We start from the raw sequence: 23,116 nt of genomic DNA, 5'->3' as shown, positions 1-23,116 counted from the left end.
TGCATAAAAACTAAGTATAGTGCCAAGTAGAGCCACTTTTAAGCTGCCAGTCCACATAGGGACTACCAAATAGCCAATTATAGACTTTATTTGGCACCCCAAGTGAAGTTTTCATGCTTGTGTTGCTCCCCAACTCTTTTTACATTTGAATGTGGCTCACGGTTAAAAAAGGTTGGGGACCCCTGATGTAGAGAGTGATATTCTGAGACAATTTGCAATTGGTTTTAATTTTTTATTATTTGTGGTTTTTGAGTTATTTAGCCGTTTTATTCAGTAGCTCTCCAGTTTGCAATTCCAGCTATCCGGCTGCTAGGATCCAAATTTCCATAGCAACCATGCATTGCTATGAACAAGAGACTGGAATATGAATAGGAGAGGCCTGAATAGAAAGATGAGTAATAAAAAGCAGCAATAACAATAAATGTGTAGGCTTAGAGAACATTTGTTTATAGATGGGGTCAGTGACCCCCATTTGAAAGCTGGAATAAGTCAGAAAAAGAAAGCAGACAATTTGAAAACTATAAAAAAAAGAAAAAATGAAGGTCAACTGAAAAGTTGCTTAGAATTGGCCTCTCTATAACATACTAGCTCTCAGTGCCTATAAACACCTTATTTGAAGGCCAGATCATATAAAACTGACTGTTATCTATAGAGATCTGGAGTTGCTCTTGAGCAGACTTTAAATTATAAAAATCCCTCACAGGGCCACATCCATTCTGTGGCCCTTCAGAAATGCATAGTTTAGGTTACTGTACATTGGGGTATTATTCATTTCTATATTTGCAATAATTTATACAGTCATTTCATATAAAAGGGGGTTGTTAATTAAATTAGCTATTAGTGTGATGTAGAGAACTATATTCTGAGATAATTTGCAATTGGTTTTCATTTATTATTTGTAGTTATTTAGCTTCTTATTCAGCAGCTCTCCCGTTTGCAATTTCAGCAATCTGGTTGCTAGGATCCAAATTACCCCAGCAACCATGCATTGATATGAATAAAATACTGGAATAATAGCAGGAGAGGAATAATAACAGGAAAGGGTCTGAATATAAAGATGAGTGATAAAAAACAATAGCAATACATTTGTAGCTTTACAGAGCATTTGTTTTTAGATGGGGTCAGTGAAAAGATTTTGAAAGATAGAAAGAGTCAGAAGAAGAAGGCAAATAATTAAAAAAAACTATATAGAAGAAAAAATTAAGACAAATTGAAAAGTTGCTTAGAATTAGCAATTCTATAACATGCTTAAAGTTGCTTGTAGTGGAGCCACCCCTTAAAAAGACTGTTTGAACTTGTTCCATGTTCTCTATTGCTCAGAAAGGTAAATATTTGCCAATAAAGGAGCAGAGATAACTTTGGCTAGGGTGCCTATTTAAATGGCTACTTTAATGGTTGCTACATTTTCACACCCACCAACCCCCCATCCCTGCCTTTCCCTTTCATAAATCAAGAAAAGTAAAACGCAATCACATCCATTGAAATATTTATAGGCTGTAAATTCTGCTTTCAGATTGAAAATCTAGTTTCAAACTTTGTGTTACTCAAATGAATGAAATATGCAGGGATGGGATCAGTGTCTGACTGGCCCACCGGGATACCAGGAAAACTGGCGGTGGGCCCAGGTGTCAGTGGACCCTCATGCTGCTAAACATTTGGCCTATTTCATGGACATTTCCTGTTTCTATGAGAACAAAGAGGCTAAATAGGTGGAATAATAGATTATAGTATGTAAAGGAAAGAGACTAGGAGAATAGAGGTTGAGTGAGGAGAGGAAGAATAATAGCACTGAGTGTGGGCCCCTGGTCTAAGGCTTTTGGGTGGGTCCCTGGTGTAAGGTTTTTGGGTGGGTCCCTGGTCTAGGGCTTTTGGGTGGGTCCCTGGTGTAAGGTTTTTGGGTGGGCCCCTGGTGTCCCAGTCCGACACTGGATGGAATCTAATATCAACTTGCATGCTTATCTGTTTTGACCGCTTGATTTGTTCCTTACCCAAATGTCCCCCTAATTAAATATTGCAAAACTGTAAAATGCTGCACAGTGTGGCCCTATCTGATGCAGCTACTTCTAGTCAGGAGCATTAGTGGCCAGTGCCCAGAGTGCTGGAGCGAAAAAAAGGGGTGAGTCCCTGCAACATCAGGGTGGCTGTTGGAGGCATAATATTGTGCAACTTGTGTACAGGGGTTGACTAGGAAGGTGGGAATGCTTCCTGGTCTGATCTAGGACATTGTGTGCTCCTCCACCAATCAGGGGCGCAAGTAAAGATCCGCTTTGCACAGATGGGTGGCTAGTAAAGGCCAGCTCCAAGTTTCGTGACTAGGGTTGTGGGGCCCTGAGGTGGCAGGCCCAGTGGGCCCCACACATGCTAGTTCATACCTCCCAACATTTTAGAAATAAAAAAAGGGACAAAAAATTTGGCTCACTACACGTGGCAAAATTTTTTGACCATGCCCATTTTTGTGGCCACACCCCCTAATTACCATGTTCATTTTACAAAATTTGGCAGGTTATGAAAGTTTGAACATATTTCTGTGGTTTTTTTTCAGCTATTACTAAACTAACGTCTCCCAAGGGACCTGTTATCTTATATTGTTACGATTACTTATTTGCTTATCTCAAAATTGTTACAAAAGTATCTGAACCTCCTGGCTGTTCTGTGCTCTCTGCCAAAAGCCAATAAAGTTAGAAACATTGTTTCTTTTTTAAGCTGTTCAGTGCAGAGAAAATGGGGACATTTGAGTACAAACATGGGTCTAAAGGTTGAGCTGTCAAAAGCGGGACTGTCCCGCTGAAAATGGGACAGTTGGGAGGTATGTGCTAGTCTGATACTGCTAGTATATAGTGTCCTACTTGGGTATTTTAGGCCCACTGGGTGCCATCACCCCTAGAGCAGTGGCGTAAGAGGAAGCAGATCCAACAGTCACAGGGGGACTGGGGAAAAGGGGGGCCCATACCCAGGGGCATATTTATATTAAGGCACCCTAGGATCTGTGCCTAGGGCAGCAGGTTTTGGGGGGCAGCCCTCGGGTGCTGATAAATTTATTTAAAAAAAAAAATTTCCCCAGCCTCTCTCACAGATTTCCATAGGAAATCTGTTGAAAGAGCTGGAGGTGAGGGTGTAGGAGGCCGGGCTGGTTGCCGGAAATGACGTCACACGTGACACCACGTGACGTCACTTCCGCACACAACGTGTTGACGTCACACGCACCACGTAGGGGGCATGTATAGGTCCGGTGCCTAGGGCAGCATCGGACATAAATACAGTCCTGCCCAGGCCACAGGGTCTGCTTTCTCTATAGCAGCTCTCTTGCCTGGAAACTTATGGGCCCCTGCAGCAAGTAGATCACGCCAATACACCTGCAATTAGCATGCTCACATCAACACGTCAGAACCACTGGGGAGCTGCACCCTAATAATTTGCCGTCCTAGGCCCGGGCCTTTGTGGCCTCGCCACAAATCCGGGCCTGTCCCCACACTGTGTACCTCCGACTGCAATCAAACATATTATAGGTGCTAACAACTTTACAAATGAGAGGGAAATCTCATCAGAGGTGCCTATGCGACAAACACTACGTTGATTCCGTCGTGATCCGCCGCACGGCGCAAAATCGCAGGCGTCACGTCGGATGTGACGGAAATAAGGTAAGTAATTCAATTGTCGGATCGTGTTGCAGCGTTGATGCGACACGACTGTCGGATGCAGACGCTGCACACTGCGTCTGCATCCGACAGTCGAGTCGCGTCGCATCAACAATACGACACTGGCATTACTTACCTTATTTCCGTTGCATCCGACATGACGCTTGTGATTTTGCACAGCGCAGCGGAATAGCCTGTGTAGTCCTGCCCTAAGAGTTGACAAACATTTCTCTTTTGAGTCTGGTTTGTCACAATTCTAATGAATTTCAGAAGAAAGCTTCAACAGACAGGTCGCTCAGCAACTTGTACTGTGGCTCAGGTGCATACACACCCTGTGCTGCGGGGCTTTGTCTTACTCCTTCCCAATCGAGTGGAAAAGCTGGAAAGACTTGCCAGCAATCACTTAATAAATCATTAGAGTCAATGTATTTACGTTCTCTATGTAGTACTAATGGCCTGAACCTGTTACAAAGAGGGGAGGGGTTGGAACAAACCTTGCACCCACTGATGCCCTGCAACTTGTCCATCAGCAAACAGTGAATAGCCTGTAAATTATAACCCTTGACTAGGGTTGCCACCTGGCTGGTATTTTACGGCCTGGCCAGTAAAAATTATGGTTGATCCCAATGTTATTACTAGGGAAAAAAGATAAATATATAGGAAGGCCGGTATTTTTTTTCCAGAAAAGGTGGCAACCCTATTCTTGACATACAGCGTGTAGCTGGCTAGAGAGTTTTGAAAATATTATACTGGGCTTAATGTACATCTGCAGCATGAGTATTTTATAGGAGTTCATGGCTTTTCTGGCAGTCCTATTCTTCCAAAAACCAAATATATTCGGTACAGTTCTGCTTGGAAACACAAGGAAGACTGCAGTGCAGGATTATACACGTTCTTGTTTACTACTAAATAAAAGAGGTGGAAACCCTGATCATCAGGCTGAGGTTCCTCTTGGTAAGTCAAATATGAAATTTCTACAAAAGCCGTACCTTAAACCTTAGATTTTTTTACACACAAATCTCCTTAAAGGAGAAAGAAAGTTTTTGAGCAGTTGGGGTGCCAAATGTTAGGCACCCAAAGTGATTATTGACTTACCTGAAACCCCGAAAACTGCACTGGCCTGGGGTTATACCAGTGAGCACCACGGAGCGATCCACTTCCGTCTTCCTCTTTCTTTGCGCGACTGTGCATGCGAAGTAGAACGAAAAGTCGAACTTTAACTAAAAAGTTGGCTACTGCGCATGCGTCTGCCCTGGGATATTTGAAGAAGCCGGAAGAAGATCACTCTGTGGTGCTCGCTAGAATAACCCCGGGCCAGTGCAGTTTTCTGCTGATACAATCACTTGGGGGTGCCTAACCTTTGGCACCCCCAAGTGCAAGATGACTTTCCTTCTCCTTTAAAGAGATACTGACAACAGAAAATAACCTTTTTTTATATTCATCATAACATTATTTTTGAATGCTATTTATAATTTTGCCAAAAAAGTATCTGCCTGATGCTTTTACATTACCTTTCTTACCCCCATGTTCCTGTATGAGGAGGCTGCCACATTTGTGCAGCAGGAGTCCGTTAGCATTAGAAACTCTAACTGACAGAATGAGATGGGACAGTCAGGTTGGTAAAACAGTCCGGTTTAGGAACTTCAGGTGACCTATAGGCAACTTTTAATGTAGATTAATATTTTGAAAATAATTTTTTTTAGTGTCAGTATCACTTTAAATGTGGAGGGCAAGACTAACCGCAATTAGGCATGGTGACTGGGGGTAGTGGTGTCAAAATTAGGTCATTCCTGACAAAATTAGGGGTGTTGTCAGCTAGGCAACTGCAGGGTCTGCTTACTCTTTTGTTATGCTCCTGGTTTGGGAAATCATGGTTATAGCCTGAAGTACAATTTGATAAGCCATTTTGGCTCCATAATTGGCAAGGCTCAGACAGGTGATAGGCTAATAACTAAAGGTGGCCATATGTGGACCATAGGGTTGCCACCTTTTCTGGAAAAAAATACCGGCCTTCCTACATATTTATCTTTTTTCCCTATTAATAACATTGGGATCAGCCATCATTTTTACTCGGCCAGGCCTAGTGCACCAATATTATCGTACGAACAATGTTTGTCTGATATTCGGTGCCTGTATGGTGGGAGACAAAGCAGGCGATATCAGCACAAGCCTCGGATATCGGTTATCTAGACTCAAAAACTGGAAATTTGTCTCTTAAAGGCACCAGGATCGGCTTTCTGACGCCCCTGGAAACCTATCTGGCGCTGCCGTCTGAGGCGAGTTACTCAACTTGGCGGAGCGCCCCTGTCTAGACAATTAAGATCGAAAGATCTTCATTGTAACGTGTGCGGCCACCTTAAAGGGCAAGTCAACCCGAAAATTAAAAATTGCCTAATAAAAGAAAACATCATTCTCAGAAACTTTCCAATATACATTTATTAAAAATGTTCAGTGCTGTCAAAGGTATTTGAAAAAACAATTGAAAAGCAGCATTTGCTTCACTCCTCGTTTTCACTGTTTAAAGGATATTTAAATAAAAGTTCTCACAAAAAAACATATAATGGCGTAGATTATCCTGCCCATGTGACTACTGGCTTTTATTTATACCAGAAAATCCTTTTTAACAAGCTCAACAGAGTTCCCTCTCAAATCTCCCCAAAGTGCTAGCACCGCAATGCCGGTATAGAGCGGGGAACTACATCTCCCAGAGGCCGTCAGAACGCGGGAAGCTACTAGCTGATCGTACTCTTTCGCCCGGTGGTTCTTGGGGGTTGTAGTTCTCAAACCCGAGCGGAGGAGTCAGATGCGTGGCTGTGCCACCGGGGGGAGCTGTTGAGTAGCAACAGACCCGGAAATAGTGGGAAAGAAGGAGGAGATCGGGGGGAAAGAGGAACCGGCGGCGGAGCCCGGACCGGACCGGACCTGGGAGTCTTGAAGGTATATTTCTCAGTTATTAGACATGTTAGCCGTGATTTTTGTTGTTTAGAGGGAATGCTTCGGCTTCCTGGATACTGCTGGACTACAACTCCCAGCATTTATTCATTGGCAACCTTTTTTATTTAGCTGTCACACTGAGAGCAGTGTGAGTTGAAGTTCAGGAAGACTTGGGGATGTGCAGGTTCTAAGTGTATGTATCACTGGCAAACATGGGAGGGAATTGGGCTTCTCTTTGGCACTGGGCTCTCTCCCATTCTGATTATCTCTGTCCTCCTCTCACTGTCACCTTCCACCTGTCTGCCTTCTGATATCAAAGCCTCGCACAACATCTCCAAGAATGTCACATAGAAACTCAAATTTCCAAAACCAGCCTAAAGGTGACCATACGCTGGCCAATAAAAGCTGCTGACAGACCGCGTCGGCAGCTTATTGGCCCGTGTATGGATCCCCCCGACGGGCCTCCCCTATCGATACCTGCCCGAAAGTCGGCCAGATGTAGATCGGATAGGACTAAAAATCATGTCGGATCGCGGCTGTACCTGATCCGACCGCCTGTTACCCTTCGTTATTGATACGATCGTTGGGCCCTAGGTGGGCATATCGGGGAGAGATCCGTTTGTTTGGCGATGTTGAAGGGTAATGGGCGGTTGGATCAGATGTGGCCACAATCCAACACAATTTATAGTCCTGTCCAATCGACATCTGGCCAGATACCGATCGGGGGGCCCGTCAGGGGGATCCATACACGGGCCAATATGCTGCTGACACGGTCTGTTGGATCGCGGCTGCATCGGATCCGACCGCTCGTTACCCTTCGTTTCCAAAGTACAAACCATCCAAAGGCCCAAAAAGTATCCCAAATCTGTACCTTGGCTAGTTTTTACTTTCAAAACATGCCTGGGCTTTAAATTAGTAGCCCAATTCGGCTGGAAACCCGCCAACCTGGCAACCCTGTTCCCTTGAGAATGTGAAAGCCCCTCAGCTACTACTGTTGCTTTCCCCCAATGTCCCCTCCTGTTCCACCCGTCTCACTGTTTCTTGGACACCACACACAGTATCCACTTGCCCCATCTTCTCTTGCCTTCCTCTGTGCCTTACACCCCTTATGCTTCACATCACATACATTTTGCCATCACTCGTTTCCCTTGTTCCTTCTTCTTACCCACTTTACGTGTCATGCATTTAAATGAGAAGGAAATACAACAATACGACAATCACTGACTAATCACTTACCTGATACCACTGAGATGAAGCCCAGACCAGAGCAGTTTTCTGCTGACAGGAGCACCGGCCCGGGGTTCTTCTCAGTGAGCACCATGGAGTGATTCTCTTCCTGTTTCTTCTTTCTTCGCACGGGTTCACATGTGCAGTAGAGTAAAAAGACAAACTTTACCAAAAAAGGCCAACTTTTTCACTCTACTGTGCATTCAGCGGCCCCAAGGGGTTGAAGAAAGAAGAAGAGGATCGCTCCATGGTGCTCAGTGAGAAGAAGCCTGGGCAGTTTCTGCTGACAGGAGCACCAGCCCGGGGTATCAGGTAAATGCTTAGAGTCACTTGGGGGTATCCTCCTGTGATTGTTACCTTTCCTTCTCCTGTAACCGCTACATTTTACCCTCTAAATACCCTCTTATTATCTACTGTGTATCACACCCCTTAACCTCTTACCTGTTCTGTGCTGCACCTTCTTACCTCATTTATACTTTGCATCACATACTCTTGACTTCTTGAGTACATAACCCCCCTTACCCTCTTCTCAACTCCTGTACATCACACCCATATTCTCTTCCCTTTCTGTACATCACACCCCATGCACCTCCTCCTGTATATCACCCTCCATTTGCAACCAACACCTTCTTGCTTTTTCCTGTAAATGCCCCTGCTTTAGACCTTCCTTACCACTGCTTGATTTTATTATAAATAATCAATTATTTTTTTTTAGCCCAATGTAGGTAAAGGTTTCCTTACTCCTTCCTAAATCACCCCCAGTCTCCCATGTGCAATGCTCTCTTTTTGTCTGCTTTTTGTCCTATCACTCACACAGCTTATCCCCCCACCTTCCCCCTTTCTGTTCAGTTCGATCTATGTTCCATCTTCCCCTGGGACTGTATTTTCCATATTTGCTTCCAATCCCCCCTTTTTCCTGTTATCTAGTTCTACTTCCTTTACTGCTGAAATCCTCCCTCTTAGATTACCAGTTCTATCCCTTTCCCAATTCTCTCTTTTTCATTTTTCCAATTTCCCTTTTTCTACTTCTTGGCCATTTTTCACAAAATTCTGATTGGCCCCTAGGTGTTTTAATTGTGGCATTTCTTTTATTTAATGTGAGAAATTGTAAATGTATTAATTTATGGTATGTTAGGACTGCCATTTATTATGCATACTTTTGTAAGTACTGATATTAATTGTTATGAACCCACTTGTTTCACTGATTGGGCTGGTTAATCCATAGCAATGGGTACTGACTGACTGGTATGAGTAGTTACTACAATTACAATGAAGGATTATGATGCTAATGACATTCATACCAATACAGGGTAGCACAGGCAGTTATTAACGGGCGTTTCTTTGCCAATAGAGCAAACTTTTCCTTTAATGATCAAGTGGTGCCCTTATGTAGAATGTATACTGACCGAGAAATATTTATAACGCATTCAATCAGTGGCTTTCAGCAGCCAACACTGTTTCCCATCTGTCCGTCAGATTTCTAGGCTGTACTGGTATGGAAGCCACCGACTGGAAGTTCTGATTGGTCAGCAGGTTTATGCACATTTCATGCTTCATGCCCAGTAAAAAAAGGGGTTAATGAACTCCACTGACTTCTGGGTGTCTACAGGAGCTGTAGAATCCCTACTGACTTCACTGAGAGCCATAAATACTATGTTTGGAGGTGGGCTGATTTCGGGTGCGGTGTTTGGAGAGTGTGGCTCTTCATTGGCTCAATCTCTGCCTTGGCAGCCAATCAGAATCTTATCAAAGATGATTATGATGTGGCTTGGGTTGTGGTTGGCATTCTTGAATTTGCCAAATAATAAAGGTGCACCCAGCCCTGCATGGAGCTGTGAAATGAAGCTTCCTTGTTGGGAAGCAGGAAAAGGAAGAGGGTGATTATGGGAGTGGTAGATAGTTTTCATTATGTATTGAAATAGGCAGCTCATCGGTTGGGTAATCTGTTTTACTAGTTTCTCCTCTGCAAACAGTGACTTTTCAGAAGCAGGAAGTGAATTTTTTGATTTCAGGATTTCTGGGGATTCCCACGGATGGGCCATAAGAGTTGGTTTTTTTTTTCTGTATGGCAAGTCCGCTTGGCCAGACCCGAGCGGGAGCTTTATGCGTGTACTGACAAGCCATTAGCCGAAGTCTCTGTAAAGGTCAGCACATTCATTGTAAATGGCAGAAATGAGGGCCGGAGGCTTGCTCCTGCTACGCACAAGATCGTTTTACACCAGCGGCCCTGGTACTGGCTTGTTATCTGGCTCCTGCTCTTCTATGTAAGGGAGACCCTTCACTTGCACCTGATAATTATCCTGCTGGCGCTGCCCTGTGCTCATCACGTGCCCGGCATACTGCCAGTATAAACTGCAGAGCAGCAAAAGGAAGACTGGACTTGGGGAAACAAACATTTTTTAATGGGATTGCCACTAGTTGCAGGGGTAAAGTCCTCTTAAAGGGGACGTAAACCCCAAAATAAAGAAATTACAATTTTGCAATATTTTTTCCGGATGGAGAATTCTGTTCAGAACCTTTGCGAGTGCAGTTCGTCCCATGGTTTGTATGAGATAGCTTGGACAATTAACCCTTACCAAGCTTGTCCGGCTTGCCTTGCCCACTGTGGGCCCGAAATTTCATTTAAAGGGGTGATTCACCTTTGAGTTAACTTTTAGGGTCTGGCCACACGGGCAGATTCGGGGAGATTAGTCGCCAGGCGACAAATCTCCTCTTCTTCGTGGCGACTAATCTCTCCGATCTGCCTTCCCCTGCCTTCCACCGGCTAAAATGTAAATCGCCTGGGGGCAGGCACATGGAACGCATCATTTTCCGAAGTCGCCCATTATTGCCTCACGAGTAAACTTCGGGCGACTTCGGAAAACAAAGTGCTCCTTGTGCCTTCACCCAGGCCAAATCGAAGCAACTTTTCAATTGGTCTTCATTTTTTCTTTCTTATAGTTTTTGACTCTAGCTTTCAACTAGGGGTCACTGACCCCATCTTAAGTGCAAATGCTGTGTAAGGCTACTGATGCATTGTTACTGCTACTTTTTATTACTCATCTTTCTATTCAGGCATCTCCTATTCTTATCCCAGTTTCTTATTCCGATCAGTGCATGGTTGCTAGGGTAATTTGGACCCTAGCAACCAGATTGCTGAAATTGCAAACTGGAGAGCTGCTGAATAAAAAGCTTAATAACTCAAAAACCACAAATAATAAAAAATGAAAACCAATTGCAAATTGTCTTAGAATATCACTCTGTACATCATACTAAAAGTTATTTTAAAGGTGAACAACCCGTTTAAAGATACAGGCACAGTTGAAGGCAGAGTTTGGAGATAAGGAAATGTGGGATAACATTCTTTTATTCAGTCAATCGTTCTTCCCGTGATTCCTCCGGCAGGCACACGTCCCTTAGCAAAAGCTCCCCTTTCCTTTATGATGAAGAAGATGCTTCTCCTATCCTTACTCAGCATCGTTTGCTTTATTTATTACAGTCATATCAATCTGTTCCTTCTCTTAACCACAGAAGAGCTTTCACTCCATATTTATTTTTATTCTCTATGATGTTTTTCTGTTTCATGGCGCTCTGCCATTCACTTATGCAATTATACCCCCGGGGCTGCGCTCACACTTGTGATATCCATTCCCGTGGCACTGTCAGTTGCGTTCAGTTGTTGAGCGGTTTAAAGTCATAGGATTCAGGCCACATGTTAAAGAGGTATCTGATCCCAAATAAGATATCAAAGTCTGCCATTCGTTTATTGAGCTAATGTAATGAAAGGGCTGAAGTTTGCCCACCCATAGCATATATTTGTGTTCAAACAGCTGCCTAGTTATTGCTGCCTGCTGATTGGTTGCTAAGGGTTACTAGACCAGTTGTAAACTTAAAGGGGTTGTTCATCTTTGTGTTAGCTTTTAATATGATGTAGAGAGTGATATTCTGAGACCATTTGCAATTAGTTTTTGTCATTTGTGTTTTTTGAGTTATTTAGCTTTTTATTCAGCAGCTCGCCAGTTTTACCAATCTGGTTGCTAGGGTCAAAATTACCCTAGCAACCACACACTGATTTGAATAAGAGACTGGAATATGAATAAATGAGGCCCTGAATAGAAAGATAAGTAGCAACAACAATACATTTGTAGACTTACAGGGCATTTGTTTTTTAGATGGGGTCAGTGACCCCCATTTGAAAGCTGGAAAGAGTCAGAAGAAGAAGGCAAATAATTAAAATAGATAGTGAAGACCAAATGAAATCGTCCAGATCTTGATCAGCAGGCTTGATTTTTCTTCTTTGGACCCTAGCAACCAGATTACAGAAATTGCAAACTGGAGAGCTGCTGAATAACTCAAAAACACAAATAATAAAAAAATGAAAACCAGTTGCAAATTGTCTCAGAATATCACTCTCTACATCATACTAAAAGTTAATTTAAAGGTGAACAAGCCCTATTGGCCTATAGGCTGTGTATAGCTTGTAGGGTTGCACCAATTCCAGGATTCAGATTGGGATTTTGTTGGATACTGAACCAAATGATGACAGTGGTACATTCCTACAAGCTATACATACAGTCCTATCTACTATAGGACAAGCTGAAGGGGGATGAGAAGATAAACTGCTGCTTCTAAATTGAGTCACAAGCCGCCAATCACTTATCCCAATCTGTGTCTGGAAAGATATACTGAGCTGTCAAGTTATTCCCACAATCAGTGTATGATATATAGTGGTTTGGAGTTAAATCGTGAAAATAAAACAAAGTGTTGCCTGTGCCTGCATGGGGAGTGTATTTTGTAGTTTTGTGGTGGTTTGTGTTTCCTGAAAAGCTGAAACTCCTGACCTACATTAAAGGGGAACTGTCATTTGAAAAAAGGTCCCTGATCTGTAGTGAATATGTAATACCCTTGTTAGAGGTGTTAACGTGTTAAGCTCCCACCGATTATGCTGCTGGTGGGTCCCAGGATGAGCGCAAGCCCAGTTGGTTGCACCGGGCAACTATTGTTGTGAGAGAGCCGTAGGTGAAACTCCTGCCCTAAAAGAACCTGATTCTGATATGAGTCAGCAATTTCAAATGCCAAACCGCAAACTGTGGTATCTGTACTTTCCCAGGTCTAGCGTTTTGTGTGGGTTTCCCTCTAGCCGATAACAAGGTTATACATATAGGAAGAAGCTTTGTTGTATCAGCCATATGTAGGGCAGCATAGAAATGTGTGACCCAAATCTTACTCAAATTCCACTTCATGCTGGCTTTCCAGTATTATATAGTAGAGAAATAGGCATTCTCCCCATATCTTATTGTGATTGGGCTCTAGGCCTGGCCCCCTAGCCCTGCCCCCCCCCCCAATACGGCCACCCCCGCCGAGCACGGCCAGCTCCTCTGCATTTCTAATGTATTTCTATCACTATAGCAGTTCCATAGAATGCAAATTTGAATTTTGTGAACAGCGTCTCTCATCGCTGGAATTTAACATGACAAATGGTTTCTAGGATGGCTGACCTGGGCAACCAGACAGCAAATTGACTTTGAAGCTAGATTCCTATGGCTATCATTATATAGTAAATAAAGTATCCCCTATTGTAAAATATAAGGATATTATACGTTACCAAAGTTCCATGACCATGTAAATGCATGAGACTGAAGGCCATGAATATTGTGTAATTTATATCCTTATAAACGGTGCTTAGTGATGTCATCATTGATAATCAAAACTTAATGATGTCATTTATGTCTCACTCACTGAAACTTGTGTATTCGAATATCCTCATATTTTGCAATAGAAGTACTTTAATATGTCACCTCGGAGTTCCATGACATGTATAAAAAACAGTCAGCCTTCGACCTTGTACTTTTATATGGTCATGGAAGTCCTCAGTAACTTATAATATCCTTATATTTTACAAGAGGGGGTACTTTATTCACTTTATATCTGCCTGCAGTGGCTCTTTACTTTGCACCTTCCATTGGAGCAGGCCCGGACTGGCAATCTGTGGGTTCTGGCAAATGCCAGAGGGGCTGCTATAAGGTGCCATAGAAAGTCACTATTTAGTGGGCTGGTGGGGGCTGTTTGGGCCTCTATGTGGGCTGTTTGGGCCTGTGTGTACCTGAAATGCCAGGGCCTATTTTAATTCTCAGTCCAGACCTGCATTGGAGCATTTAAACAGCCAGTTGTTAAGGCCTTTGACTGTAGCAAACATACATGGAAAACCTCAGACAACAAGCAAAATCAAGGCCAACTGCAATAAATTCTAGGAACAGCCCTGTATATTATGCACAATCAACTTCTCTCCTGAGCAAATTATTTATTTTCTGGGGACTAACAGCTGCACTGCAAGGAACTTGAGTGGCCACTTGAGGGCAGGCCAGCAAAAGATAAATATATTGGAAGGCCGGTATTTTTTTCCGGAAAAGGTGGCAACCCTTGATGGGTCATATGGTTACCCCCTTATTTAAATAAACTTTTAGTATGATGTAGAAAGTGACATTCTGAGACAATTCGCAATTGGTTTTCATTTTTTATTATGTGTGTTTTTTGAGTTATTTAGCTTTTTATTCAGCAGCTCTCCATGCCCTAGCAACCATGCACTGATTTGAATAAGAGACTGGAATATGAATAGGAGAGGAAGAATTTCACCGGCACACAGGAGTTGCGGTAGCAGGGCAAGGCCTTGCAATTTTATTAATGCAGTGATGCAACGTTTTCGGGGCCACACCCCTTTGTCAAGCTTGACAAAGGGGCGTGTCCCTGAAACGTTGCATCACTGCATCTTGACAAAGGGGAGTGTCCCCGAAACGTTGCATCACTGCATTAATAAAATTGCAAGGGCTTGTCCTGCTACCGCAACTCCTGTGTGCCAGTGAAATTCTTCCTGCCCTTGACGTGAGGTGACGTGAGTACCAGGGTACTTTATTTCCTTTGGGTTTGTGTGGAGTGCGTCTTCTCCATATCTCGCTTGGATATGAATAGGAGAGGCCTGAATAGAAAGATGAGTAACAATAACAATACATTTGTAGCCTTACAGAGCATTTGTTTTTTAGATGGGGTCATTGACCGCCATTTGGAAGCTGGCAAATGATAAAAAAAAACTATAAAATATAAATAATGAAGACCAACTGAAAAGTTGCTTAGAATTGGCCATACTATAACATGCTAAAAGTTAACTGAAAGGAAACTATACCCCCCAAAATGAATACTTAAGCAAAAATCAGAACACTGTCTGTTAATTGGCTCATGTGACCTAACAAATATGGTTTGTTTGTGTGCACTGTGAATCATACGATCCCAGGGGGCGGCCCTTACTTTTTAAAATGGCAATTTTCTATTTATGATGACCCAATGGCACATACTTCTTAAAAAGTATATTATTATGAAAATGGTTTATTATGTGAAACAGGGTTGAGCTGTTTTATCCAATATCTTTTTATAAAGACCTACATTGTTTGGGGGGGTATAGTTTTCCTTTAAAGGTGAACCACCCCTTTAATAGGGATCAGGTGATGGAGCTGGGGACCAATGATTTGTCCAACCATAATTCTTGAGTGTGGCCAGCTTTTTGGCTGAGATTCAATGCCATAGCAGTATGGGGCACATATGTCCATGGGAGAGGAGAGAGAATTCTCTAGCATGTTTGATGTTTTGAAGGAATTTTTTTGAGAATTGGGAAATTGTACAGTACTCCAGGGGGTGAAGCATGGGGGCAGTCACCCTGTGATGAGTGGGCGGGGCTGCACAGTGAATGGATGGGGTACATTATTTTCTTTGGTTTGGGCAGGTGGTGCTCTTAAGGCCAAGTCATTTCTATTGCATGCAGTATCTACAGCTGAATGTGAAATAAATAACCTATTAGACTAAATGGGTGGGGGTTGAGTTAAATACTAATCACTATGCCTTCAATTAGGGTGCAGAAGTGGCTACAGCAAGTTTGTCCTAGTGGGAGGCTACAGGCTCTGTGAATATATAGTGAATAAAGTACCCCCTCTTGTAAATTATAAGGATATTCTAAAGCTGGCCATAGACACACAGATCCTATTGTACGAATCGAGGATTCGTACGATTTTCAGATCGTGTTTGGAGAGTGCCGACATCTTTCATCTGGCGGAGATCGGTCGTTTGGTCGATCGGTCAGGGTTGATTTTGACCCGACCGATCCCACCGGAGCCCATTGCGCATCAGATTACCCCCGATATAGCCATGCTCGTTGATGTTGCCAAACAAGCGGATCTTTGCATCTATGGCCACCTTAAGTTACTGAGGAGTGTCATGACCATGAGGCCATGTCATGGAACTCCGAGGATACTACTAATATCCTCATATTTTGTTATACTTTATTTATTATAATACACAAGTTTCAGTGAGTCACCTGACAGAAATGACATTACTATTTACCGTTTATAACTGATGACATCGGTAGTCACCGTTTATAAGGATATACTTTACAAGATATTCATGGCTTTTGTGTATTATAAGGTTATACAGACCAGTCATGGTGTCATTATGGATATAAAACTCCCAGCATGCCAGCTCCTGTGCCATTTAGAAGGCTGCAGGTTCAGCTGTATATGTATCTCCATTGTAGGAAACATTTACCAGATCAGCTTGAAATGGCACTTGTTTAAAGGAGGAGCAGTCCTAGACATAGCTGCCATTATATAAAGGGCACAGACATTGGCAGTGCCAGCCTTCATTTCACACTTGTAATATAAAGGGGCAGTCATAGGGTGCTTAGGAGCAGTGCCAGCTTTCCCAATTGGTATTGGCAGAGCCATCATATTCTCTGCTTACTCCCAGAAGACTTTCCAGAGTCGATGCCAGTCTTTCCTAGACAAAACTGTTGTTAAACTGCACCTCACAGACTTCATAGACCCTGAGGGTTACACTTCCCTGTTGGTACGAGCGCCGGCCCGGGTGCCTCTCGGCAGAGTTTCACTTCCTGGTAAGGTTAACCCTTCCGTGCCCAGTGCATTCCAGACGCAGTCACTAAACAGCCATGCCGCAGGAACGTGACTTGTCACTCCCCATTGTAAGTTGTGACTTCAATCGTTTCCAGAGAATGACGACCAGGAAGCGTGAGACTAGTTAATTGTGTGTAATGCCGGCTGCTGAGCAATGCCACGGTACAACTAACTGGGCATGAATGTTGCCAGACCAGTTCCGATTGCCCTTCCGTTAGCCGTGTGTGTGGTGAGCTGCTTTCCTTACAGGTATCTCATTGTCCCTCTGCAGTGCTACATGGGGTTTCAGTGTGCGATAAACCTTTCATTTTTCTTTTCTTTTTCCTTTAAACTCTTTGCATTCTCACCCATCTCACTGTCTGTTTTATCCTCCCGTCCAGTCCTTTTCTCCCCTCCCCAACCTTCCTAATTTCAGTCCCTCCTCTATTCCAATCCCTCCTTCATCTCCTCTCCCCTTATCTGCCCTGTTCTGTTTAGTTTTCTAGCATCTTATTCTCTCTCTCTCTCTTCTCTGTCTCATGCCCACTGCTTTCTCTGGGCACTGCCAGCTTGGCTGCCCCCGGATCTAGCCCGGGATAAGTTGAGCGATTGGCACGCATGGGGAGTTCAGCGTCCTCCCTTGCGGCGGAGCGTGAGACAAGCCATGGTTTCAATGGCACTGCGTTGCCCGGGCTCAGAGTGCTGGGATGGCACAGAAGTGGGGCCCCTGAATCTATATGGCAGGGAGCAGTCATCCCTTGGTACAGGACACTCAGGTAAGAAGCCATTCTGTGCCTGGTGCTTTCTGCTATGCTGTGTGTCTATGCCCGCTGCTCTCTATCAATGCCTGCTCTCCTGTGTCATTAATCCAGTGGGGCTGCCATGCTGATTTTGTGTACTGGGGCTCATTAATGTTATATACAGTCAAGTCCCTTTCCTTTTAAATGCGCATTTAAAGGCAAACAGTTGTAAATTCCTGATATAATGAGCCTGTGTCCAGCTGTCCCAGGCTTTAGGCAATGTATGTTTCTGCAGCTACACCAGCGTGCAAACACCCGCCACTTGCTGGCATCTGTATGTTTACTTAGAACAGGGGTCCCCAACCATTTTTACTCATGAGCCACATTTAAATGTAAAAAAGAGTTAGAGAGCAACACAAGCACAAATAGGTCCAGGGCTGTGATTGGCCATTTGGTAGCCCCTATATGGACTGGCAGCCTACAGGAGATTCTGTTTGGCAGTACACTTGGTTTTTATACAACCAAAACTTGCCTCTAAGCCTGGAATGCAAAAATAAGCACCTGCTTTGAGGCCACTGGGAGCAACATCCAAGGGGTTGGAGAGCAACATGTTACTCACAAGCTACTGGTTGGGGACCACAGACTTAGACGATCCACTTAGTAATGGGTGACCGGTGGGACTGTCCCACTGTGCGGTTTTACGATGAATACATTTTCCTTCATGTAAAGCCCCGTGGGACCATCCCAGCCCAATCCCCAGCAAGAAATACCCTTTGTTCTGCCCAAGGATACAAACAAGAGCACCCACAAATTATTCACCATTGTAACAACATAAACACTACATAATACTCTTGCACATGTTTCTGTAGTTATAACCCCCCCCCCATTTAATCTTAAAAGGAGCAATCTGCTTATGCTGAGCTGTAAATGTGCTTGCTCTAGGTGAAAGTGATCATAAGCTTAGCACATGGGTGCATCAGGTGCTCTCCTATCACACTGTGTACACCAAGCACCCACCAGGATAGGGATCTGTCACCTGTAACTATTGGGGTTACACCACATCCAGGATTCAAGCACTTTTGAGGGTTCCGATTAGGATCTATTGCAGAAGGTTCCATATTGGGTACATATCTAGAAACAATAGAACTACAACTTACATACATTGTTCCCTCAGGAAACACCAGGGTGCACAATGCACTGCATCAGATTGTATGGCGTCGCCATAATATGGAGCAGCATAGGGGCAGAGACACCCGCTCAGATTCCGGCAGATTTAGTCGATAAATCGGCTCTTCTTTGGGGCGACTAATCTCCCCGTACTGCCTCCCGCCAACTAAATCCCTGGCGGGATGGCACTCTGAGAGCTTTGTTTTCCGAAGTCGTCCGAAGTTTCCTCGTGAGGCAACTTTAGGCGTCTTCGGAAAACAAAGCGCACCTATTGCCATCCCGCCGGCGACTTACATTCTAGCCGGCGGGAGGCAGTTCAAGGAGATTAGTCCCCCTGAAGAAGGAGATTTGTCGCTGGGCGACTAATCTCCCCGAATCTGAGCGGATGTCTCTGCCCTAAAGGTTAAAGCCATTGGAAGAGGGCATAGCTCATAGTGGGTGACCCAAATCTTATCTACCAAGCACAAGGGAATGTAACAACATCCTCCACCAAAATTTGCATTGTAATCTCCATAGTAATGTGCTTGTATGTCTGTGTGCATGGCAAGCCTGTATCTGGTTGATAGGACGACTGTGTGCTTAGCAAGTGTTTGCTCAGATAAAATCCTCCAGCCAGACACTTATATTGGGTGGTGGTAAAGGCACGGAAAATTAGTTCTACAGGAGGAATTCTCAGCTTGGAAAATGCCTAGAAGCTCTGTGGACTCGCAGCAGTTGTGTTTGCTTTGGGGCACTCTTAGACTACAACTCCCAGCATGCCTGAAGGCCCTGGTCCAACTGGTTATACAGAACGAGTTTGTTCAGCTGCAATACTTTCGCTGCCTCTGTGACTGGGGCTGTTACAGTCACTCCAGTTGTAACAAACAAGCAAGGAAAATACCTGGCACAGTACCACTGTATTTGGGCAACCTGTGATGGTTAGCCTTCAAGTCATAGGTAAGGAGAAAGGCTTGTGTTACTTGCAGTGTTGTGGCCAGGTGAGGATTATGGGAGATGCAGTATAGCAAAAACAGAAGGGCCACATTCTCTCTATCAAACATAATGATATTATTTGTGCATTTGCTGAGATTTGTTCTCTGATTCACAGTGTAGCGTGTGACACACTGAGTGCCCCCTTCTGATCTGTGCAGTCACTGTATACAATCATTGTGCTATAATATTGTGAGTAATGGCTGCTGCAAGTTCACACCCCCAGGTCACACAGTGCAGGGACGCAATGGAATCCACACAGATCCATCAAATGTGTTTGGGTCAGTAATAGCACATAGCTTTGGGTCAGTAATAGCACATAGCAAGCATTAGTTGTGGGAAAATAGGCACAATTTTTGTGTTTAGTAATCACTGTGTGAGAATTGCATGTATATCTGGTGCCAGCACTAGAGCTGAGATGATGAGAGCAGCACTAATGGCAAGCTCCTCCTGGCCTTCTATTGTAAGGCTGCTGGAAAACACCGCAGCATAATCCACAGCGATAAGCATGCTTGACTTCTCACATTTTGTAGACTATCGAAGTGTTTTAAATAAGGACCAGGTTATATGTGGGATGGTCCCAAAGTCCTGAGAGTTGGCAGAGAATTAACTCATTAAACATTTTAATTACTATTAAAGAAGATGATGGGGAGAGAATTAGGGAAGAAAGATATTCCTGAGTTAAGGTGGCCATACACAGGGAGATCCGCTCGTTTGGTGATGTCGCCAAACGAGCGGATTTCTCCCCGATATGACCGCATTGAAGTGGGCAATATCGGGCTGATCAGATCGTGGCCAAACCGGCGGTCGGATCGTCGGACTGCATCAATGAAAAGATGTGGCCGCGATCCAAAGGGATTTTTTAACCTGCCCGATCCGCATGTGGCCGACTTTCAGCCAAATATTGATCGGGGAAACCCGTTGAATGGCCCCACACAATAAGCTGCCAACTCGGTCTGTCTGCAGTTTTTATCGGCCCGTGTATGGGGACCTTTAGATGAGGAGAAATGGAAGGACGCTCTTAAGCTTGTCACAGCACTTTCTATCTTTATGAGGGACAGGTATATACAAATAACATTTCTGAACAGAGAGGATACCAGTACAGGTATCCGGAAACCCGTTATCCAGAAAGATCCGTATTACAGAAAGGCCATCTCCCATAGACTCCATTTTATTTAACTAATCAACATTTTAAAAATGTATTTGCACTGTTTTGAAAATGTACAAATCAAAAATAAAAAAGCAGCGCAAGATGGGGACCATTATTTGGGATGCAGTAGAAGATGTGACTGCTTGCACTTTCCACTTTACTCAATATGAAACTGCAATGCAAATCTATAAGCCACAAGTTGAGGTTTCATGTTATATAAGCGGAGCGAGGAAATGATCATGCGTGTGTGGCCGTTACGGCTTCCATTGGAATCCCAAATCTTGCTCCTAGGACCCTGTACAGGGACCTGATATAATCTGTACAGGTATGGGATCTGTTATCCGGAAACCTGTTATCCACAAAGCTCCGAATTACGGAAAGCCTGTCTCCCATAGACTCCATTTTATCCAAATTATTACAATTTTTAAAGATGATTTCCTTTTTCTCTAATAAAACAGTAACTTGTACTTGATCCAAACTAAGATATAATTAATTCTTATTGGAAGCAAAACCAGTGTATTGGGTTTATTTAATGTATATATGATTTTCTAGTAGACTTCAGGTGTGATGGTATAATTAATTATGGAAAGATCCGTTATCCGGGAAAACCCAGAGCATTCTGGCTCTTATTGGCTCTCTGGCAGAACCACTAACTGAGCTTACATCAGGGTTTTGCCTTCTGCTGCTTTTCTGCACCCAATTGTGGCTGTTGGATGTCATTTGATAAGAAACTTAAGGACCATGAGTCTGCATTTGTCTGAGGATATAGGGACTAGTGAGCATTTGTGGGCTGAAAGGGGCAACAAATGGCATTTTTGTGTGCCCCGTATAAATATGTAAATATAAGGGAAATACAGAGGTATTTGCACCTAGTCACGGGGCAGTATGTTTGGGGCTCTTGGAATGATTGAACATAACTGCATAATGAGGCTCTGGTGGAGTGCCAGTTTGTTAGGGCCTGATAAAGATAGGCAGAGGGAGGTAAATAGTGGGTCACCCACTCAGATTCTACCTTCATGTTTTGATTGCCATAACATCTCCTCCCTATTTCTATGGACTGTATTGCCATTACTAACAACATTGCCTCCCTTGTGTCTCTTTCCCTTATATCCCAATCTCCCCCAAACCCCACCTGTGTCTCACCTTTCTCTTTTTATTGCTTCTAGGCTTCCAGACCCCATGGCTGCCTCCTTCCCCTACAAAGAGTGGTCATGTTGCCGTTGCACTTTCCTGAATCCTGCTGGGCAGCAGCACTGCTCCATCTGTGAAGCTCCACGCCAGCAGCCAGATCTTAACCACATCTTGCGGCTCAGCACGGAGCAGCGTTGGTCCTGCAGCCGGTGCACCTATTCCAACTTAACGGCCACCAGTCCTTCACCTCCTCCAAGTAGCTGTCAGCTTTGTGGTTTCCTGACCCCATCACCAGTTCCTAATGGACTCCCTGGGATACCCCATGCCGAAACTGGATCCTCAGAGCAGGAGCCAGAGCCGAGTGATGCAACTGCTTCTATTCTCTCCTTTGCAGGGGATTCTGGTTGGAGTTGCCCTCGATGCACCTTGCACAACACCCCAGTGTCCATCTCTTGCTCTGCGTGTGGAGGACCACGCAAACTTTCCTTGCCCAAAATTCCTCCAGAGGCTCTAGTGGTCCCAGAGATTGTCCCACCTCCTGCTGCTTTCCAATGCTCCGAAGAGCCAGGCACTGCTCCTCTCCGTGAGCAAGACTCTTCCCGTCCTCTCCCTTCACTGCCTCTTTCCCCTGGCCCACATAATGCCCCTGTTCCTAGGAGCAGGAGGGAAGTGGCACCCGATAACCCACTCTCACCTTCCTCTTCTGCTCCCATTCGCCTTCCTAAACGCCTGAGTGTTTTAGAAGAGGAGATGCCCACAGCTGAACAGGCACCCACTCCTACAGAACCTTACAGCCAAGATTCTAGATGGACATGTGGAAAATGCACTCTGCGTAACCTACCAACTGCCAGCCAATGCCGGGCCTGTGGGTCAGTACGGGGGAACGACGGTGAAACTGGCACGGGCGAAGCGGATGTTCTCCCTTCACCCTCTAGCACAGGACTGTTGCCAGTTACAGCACCCCGTCAGACTCAGTGGGGCTGCCCTGCCTGCACCCTATTGAATGATAATGGAGTCACGCACTGCGCTGCCTGTCACACGCCCCAGCGATACGTAACAAAGCACCATATAAAAACACGGGTGCTGCGGCGGAGGGAAAGTGTCCGAGCAGAGACACGGAGACAGACTGATGAAGGAGAAGCGAAGGAGCTCTGGGAGAACATTGTCAGCTTCTGCCGGGATGTAAGTGATATTTGTCCTGCGCTAGGATTACCGACACCATGTATATAACAGCATCTCCCGTTGGTACTGAAC

At 44.3% G+C, this 23,116-nt stretch overlaps 1 protein-coding gene across 5 annotated transcripts in view; it reads left to right on the top strand.

The window, feature by feature from the left end:
• The first annotated feature begins 6,388 nt into the window (after window positions 1-6,388).
• The window catches only part of capn15.L (calpain 15 L homeolog), a 35,976-nt gene continuing 19,248 nt past the window's right edge, over window positions 6,389-23,116 (top strand). Inside the window, exons 1-3 of one of the 5 annotated variants that reach the window (XM_041575861.1) lie at window positions 6,389-6,572; window positions 8,004-8,108; window positions 21,898-23,044. In XM_041575861.1, coding sequence (XP_041431795.1) covers window positions 8,044-8,108; window positions 21,898-23,044 — 1,212 coding nt within the window. In that variant the 5' untranslated portion in view covers window positions 6,389-6,572; window positions 8,004-8,043. Of the gene's footprint in view, window positions 6,573-8,003; window positions 8,109-16,217; window positions 17,482-19,304; window positions 19,549-21,897; window positions 23,045-23,116 lie in introns of those variants that run through there. The other 4 variants (XM_041575862.1, XM_041575860.1, XM_018236510.2 and 1 more) reach the window with 4 other exon arrangements.

The sequence above is a fragment of the Xenopus laevis genome, chromosome 9_10L (assembly GCF_017654675.1).
Source record: "Xenopus laevis strain J_2021 chromosome 9_10L, Xenopus_laevis_v10.1, whole genome shotgun sequence".
NCBI classification, from domain to species: domain Eukaryota; kingdom Metazoa; phylum Chordata; class Amphibia; order Anura; family Pipidae; genus Xenopus; species Xenopus laevis.
The sequence above is the reverse complement of the archived record's forward strand: the minus strand, read 5'-3'. Positions and strand labels throughout refer to the sequence as shown.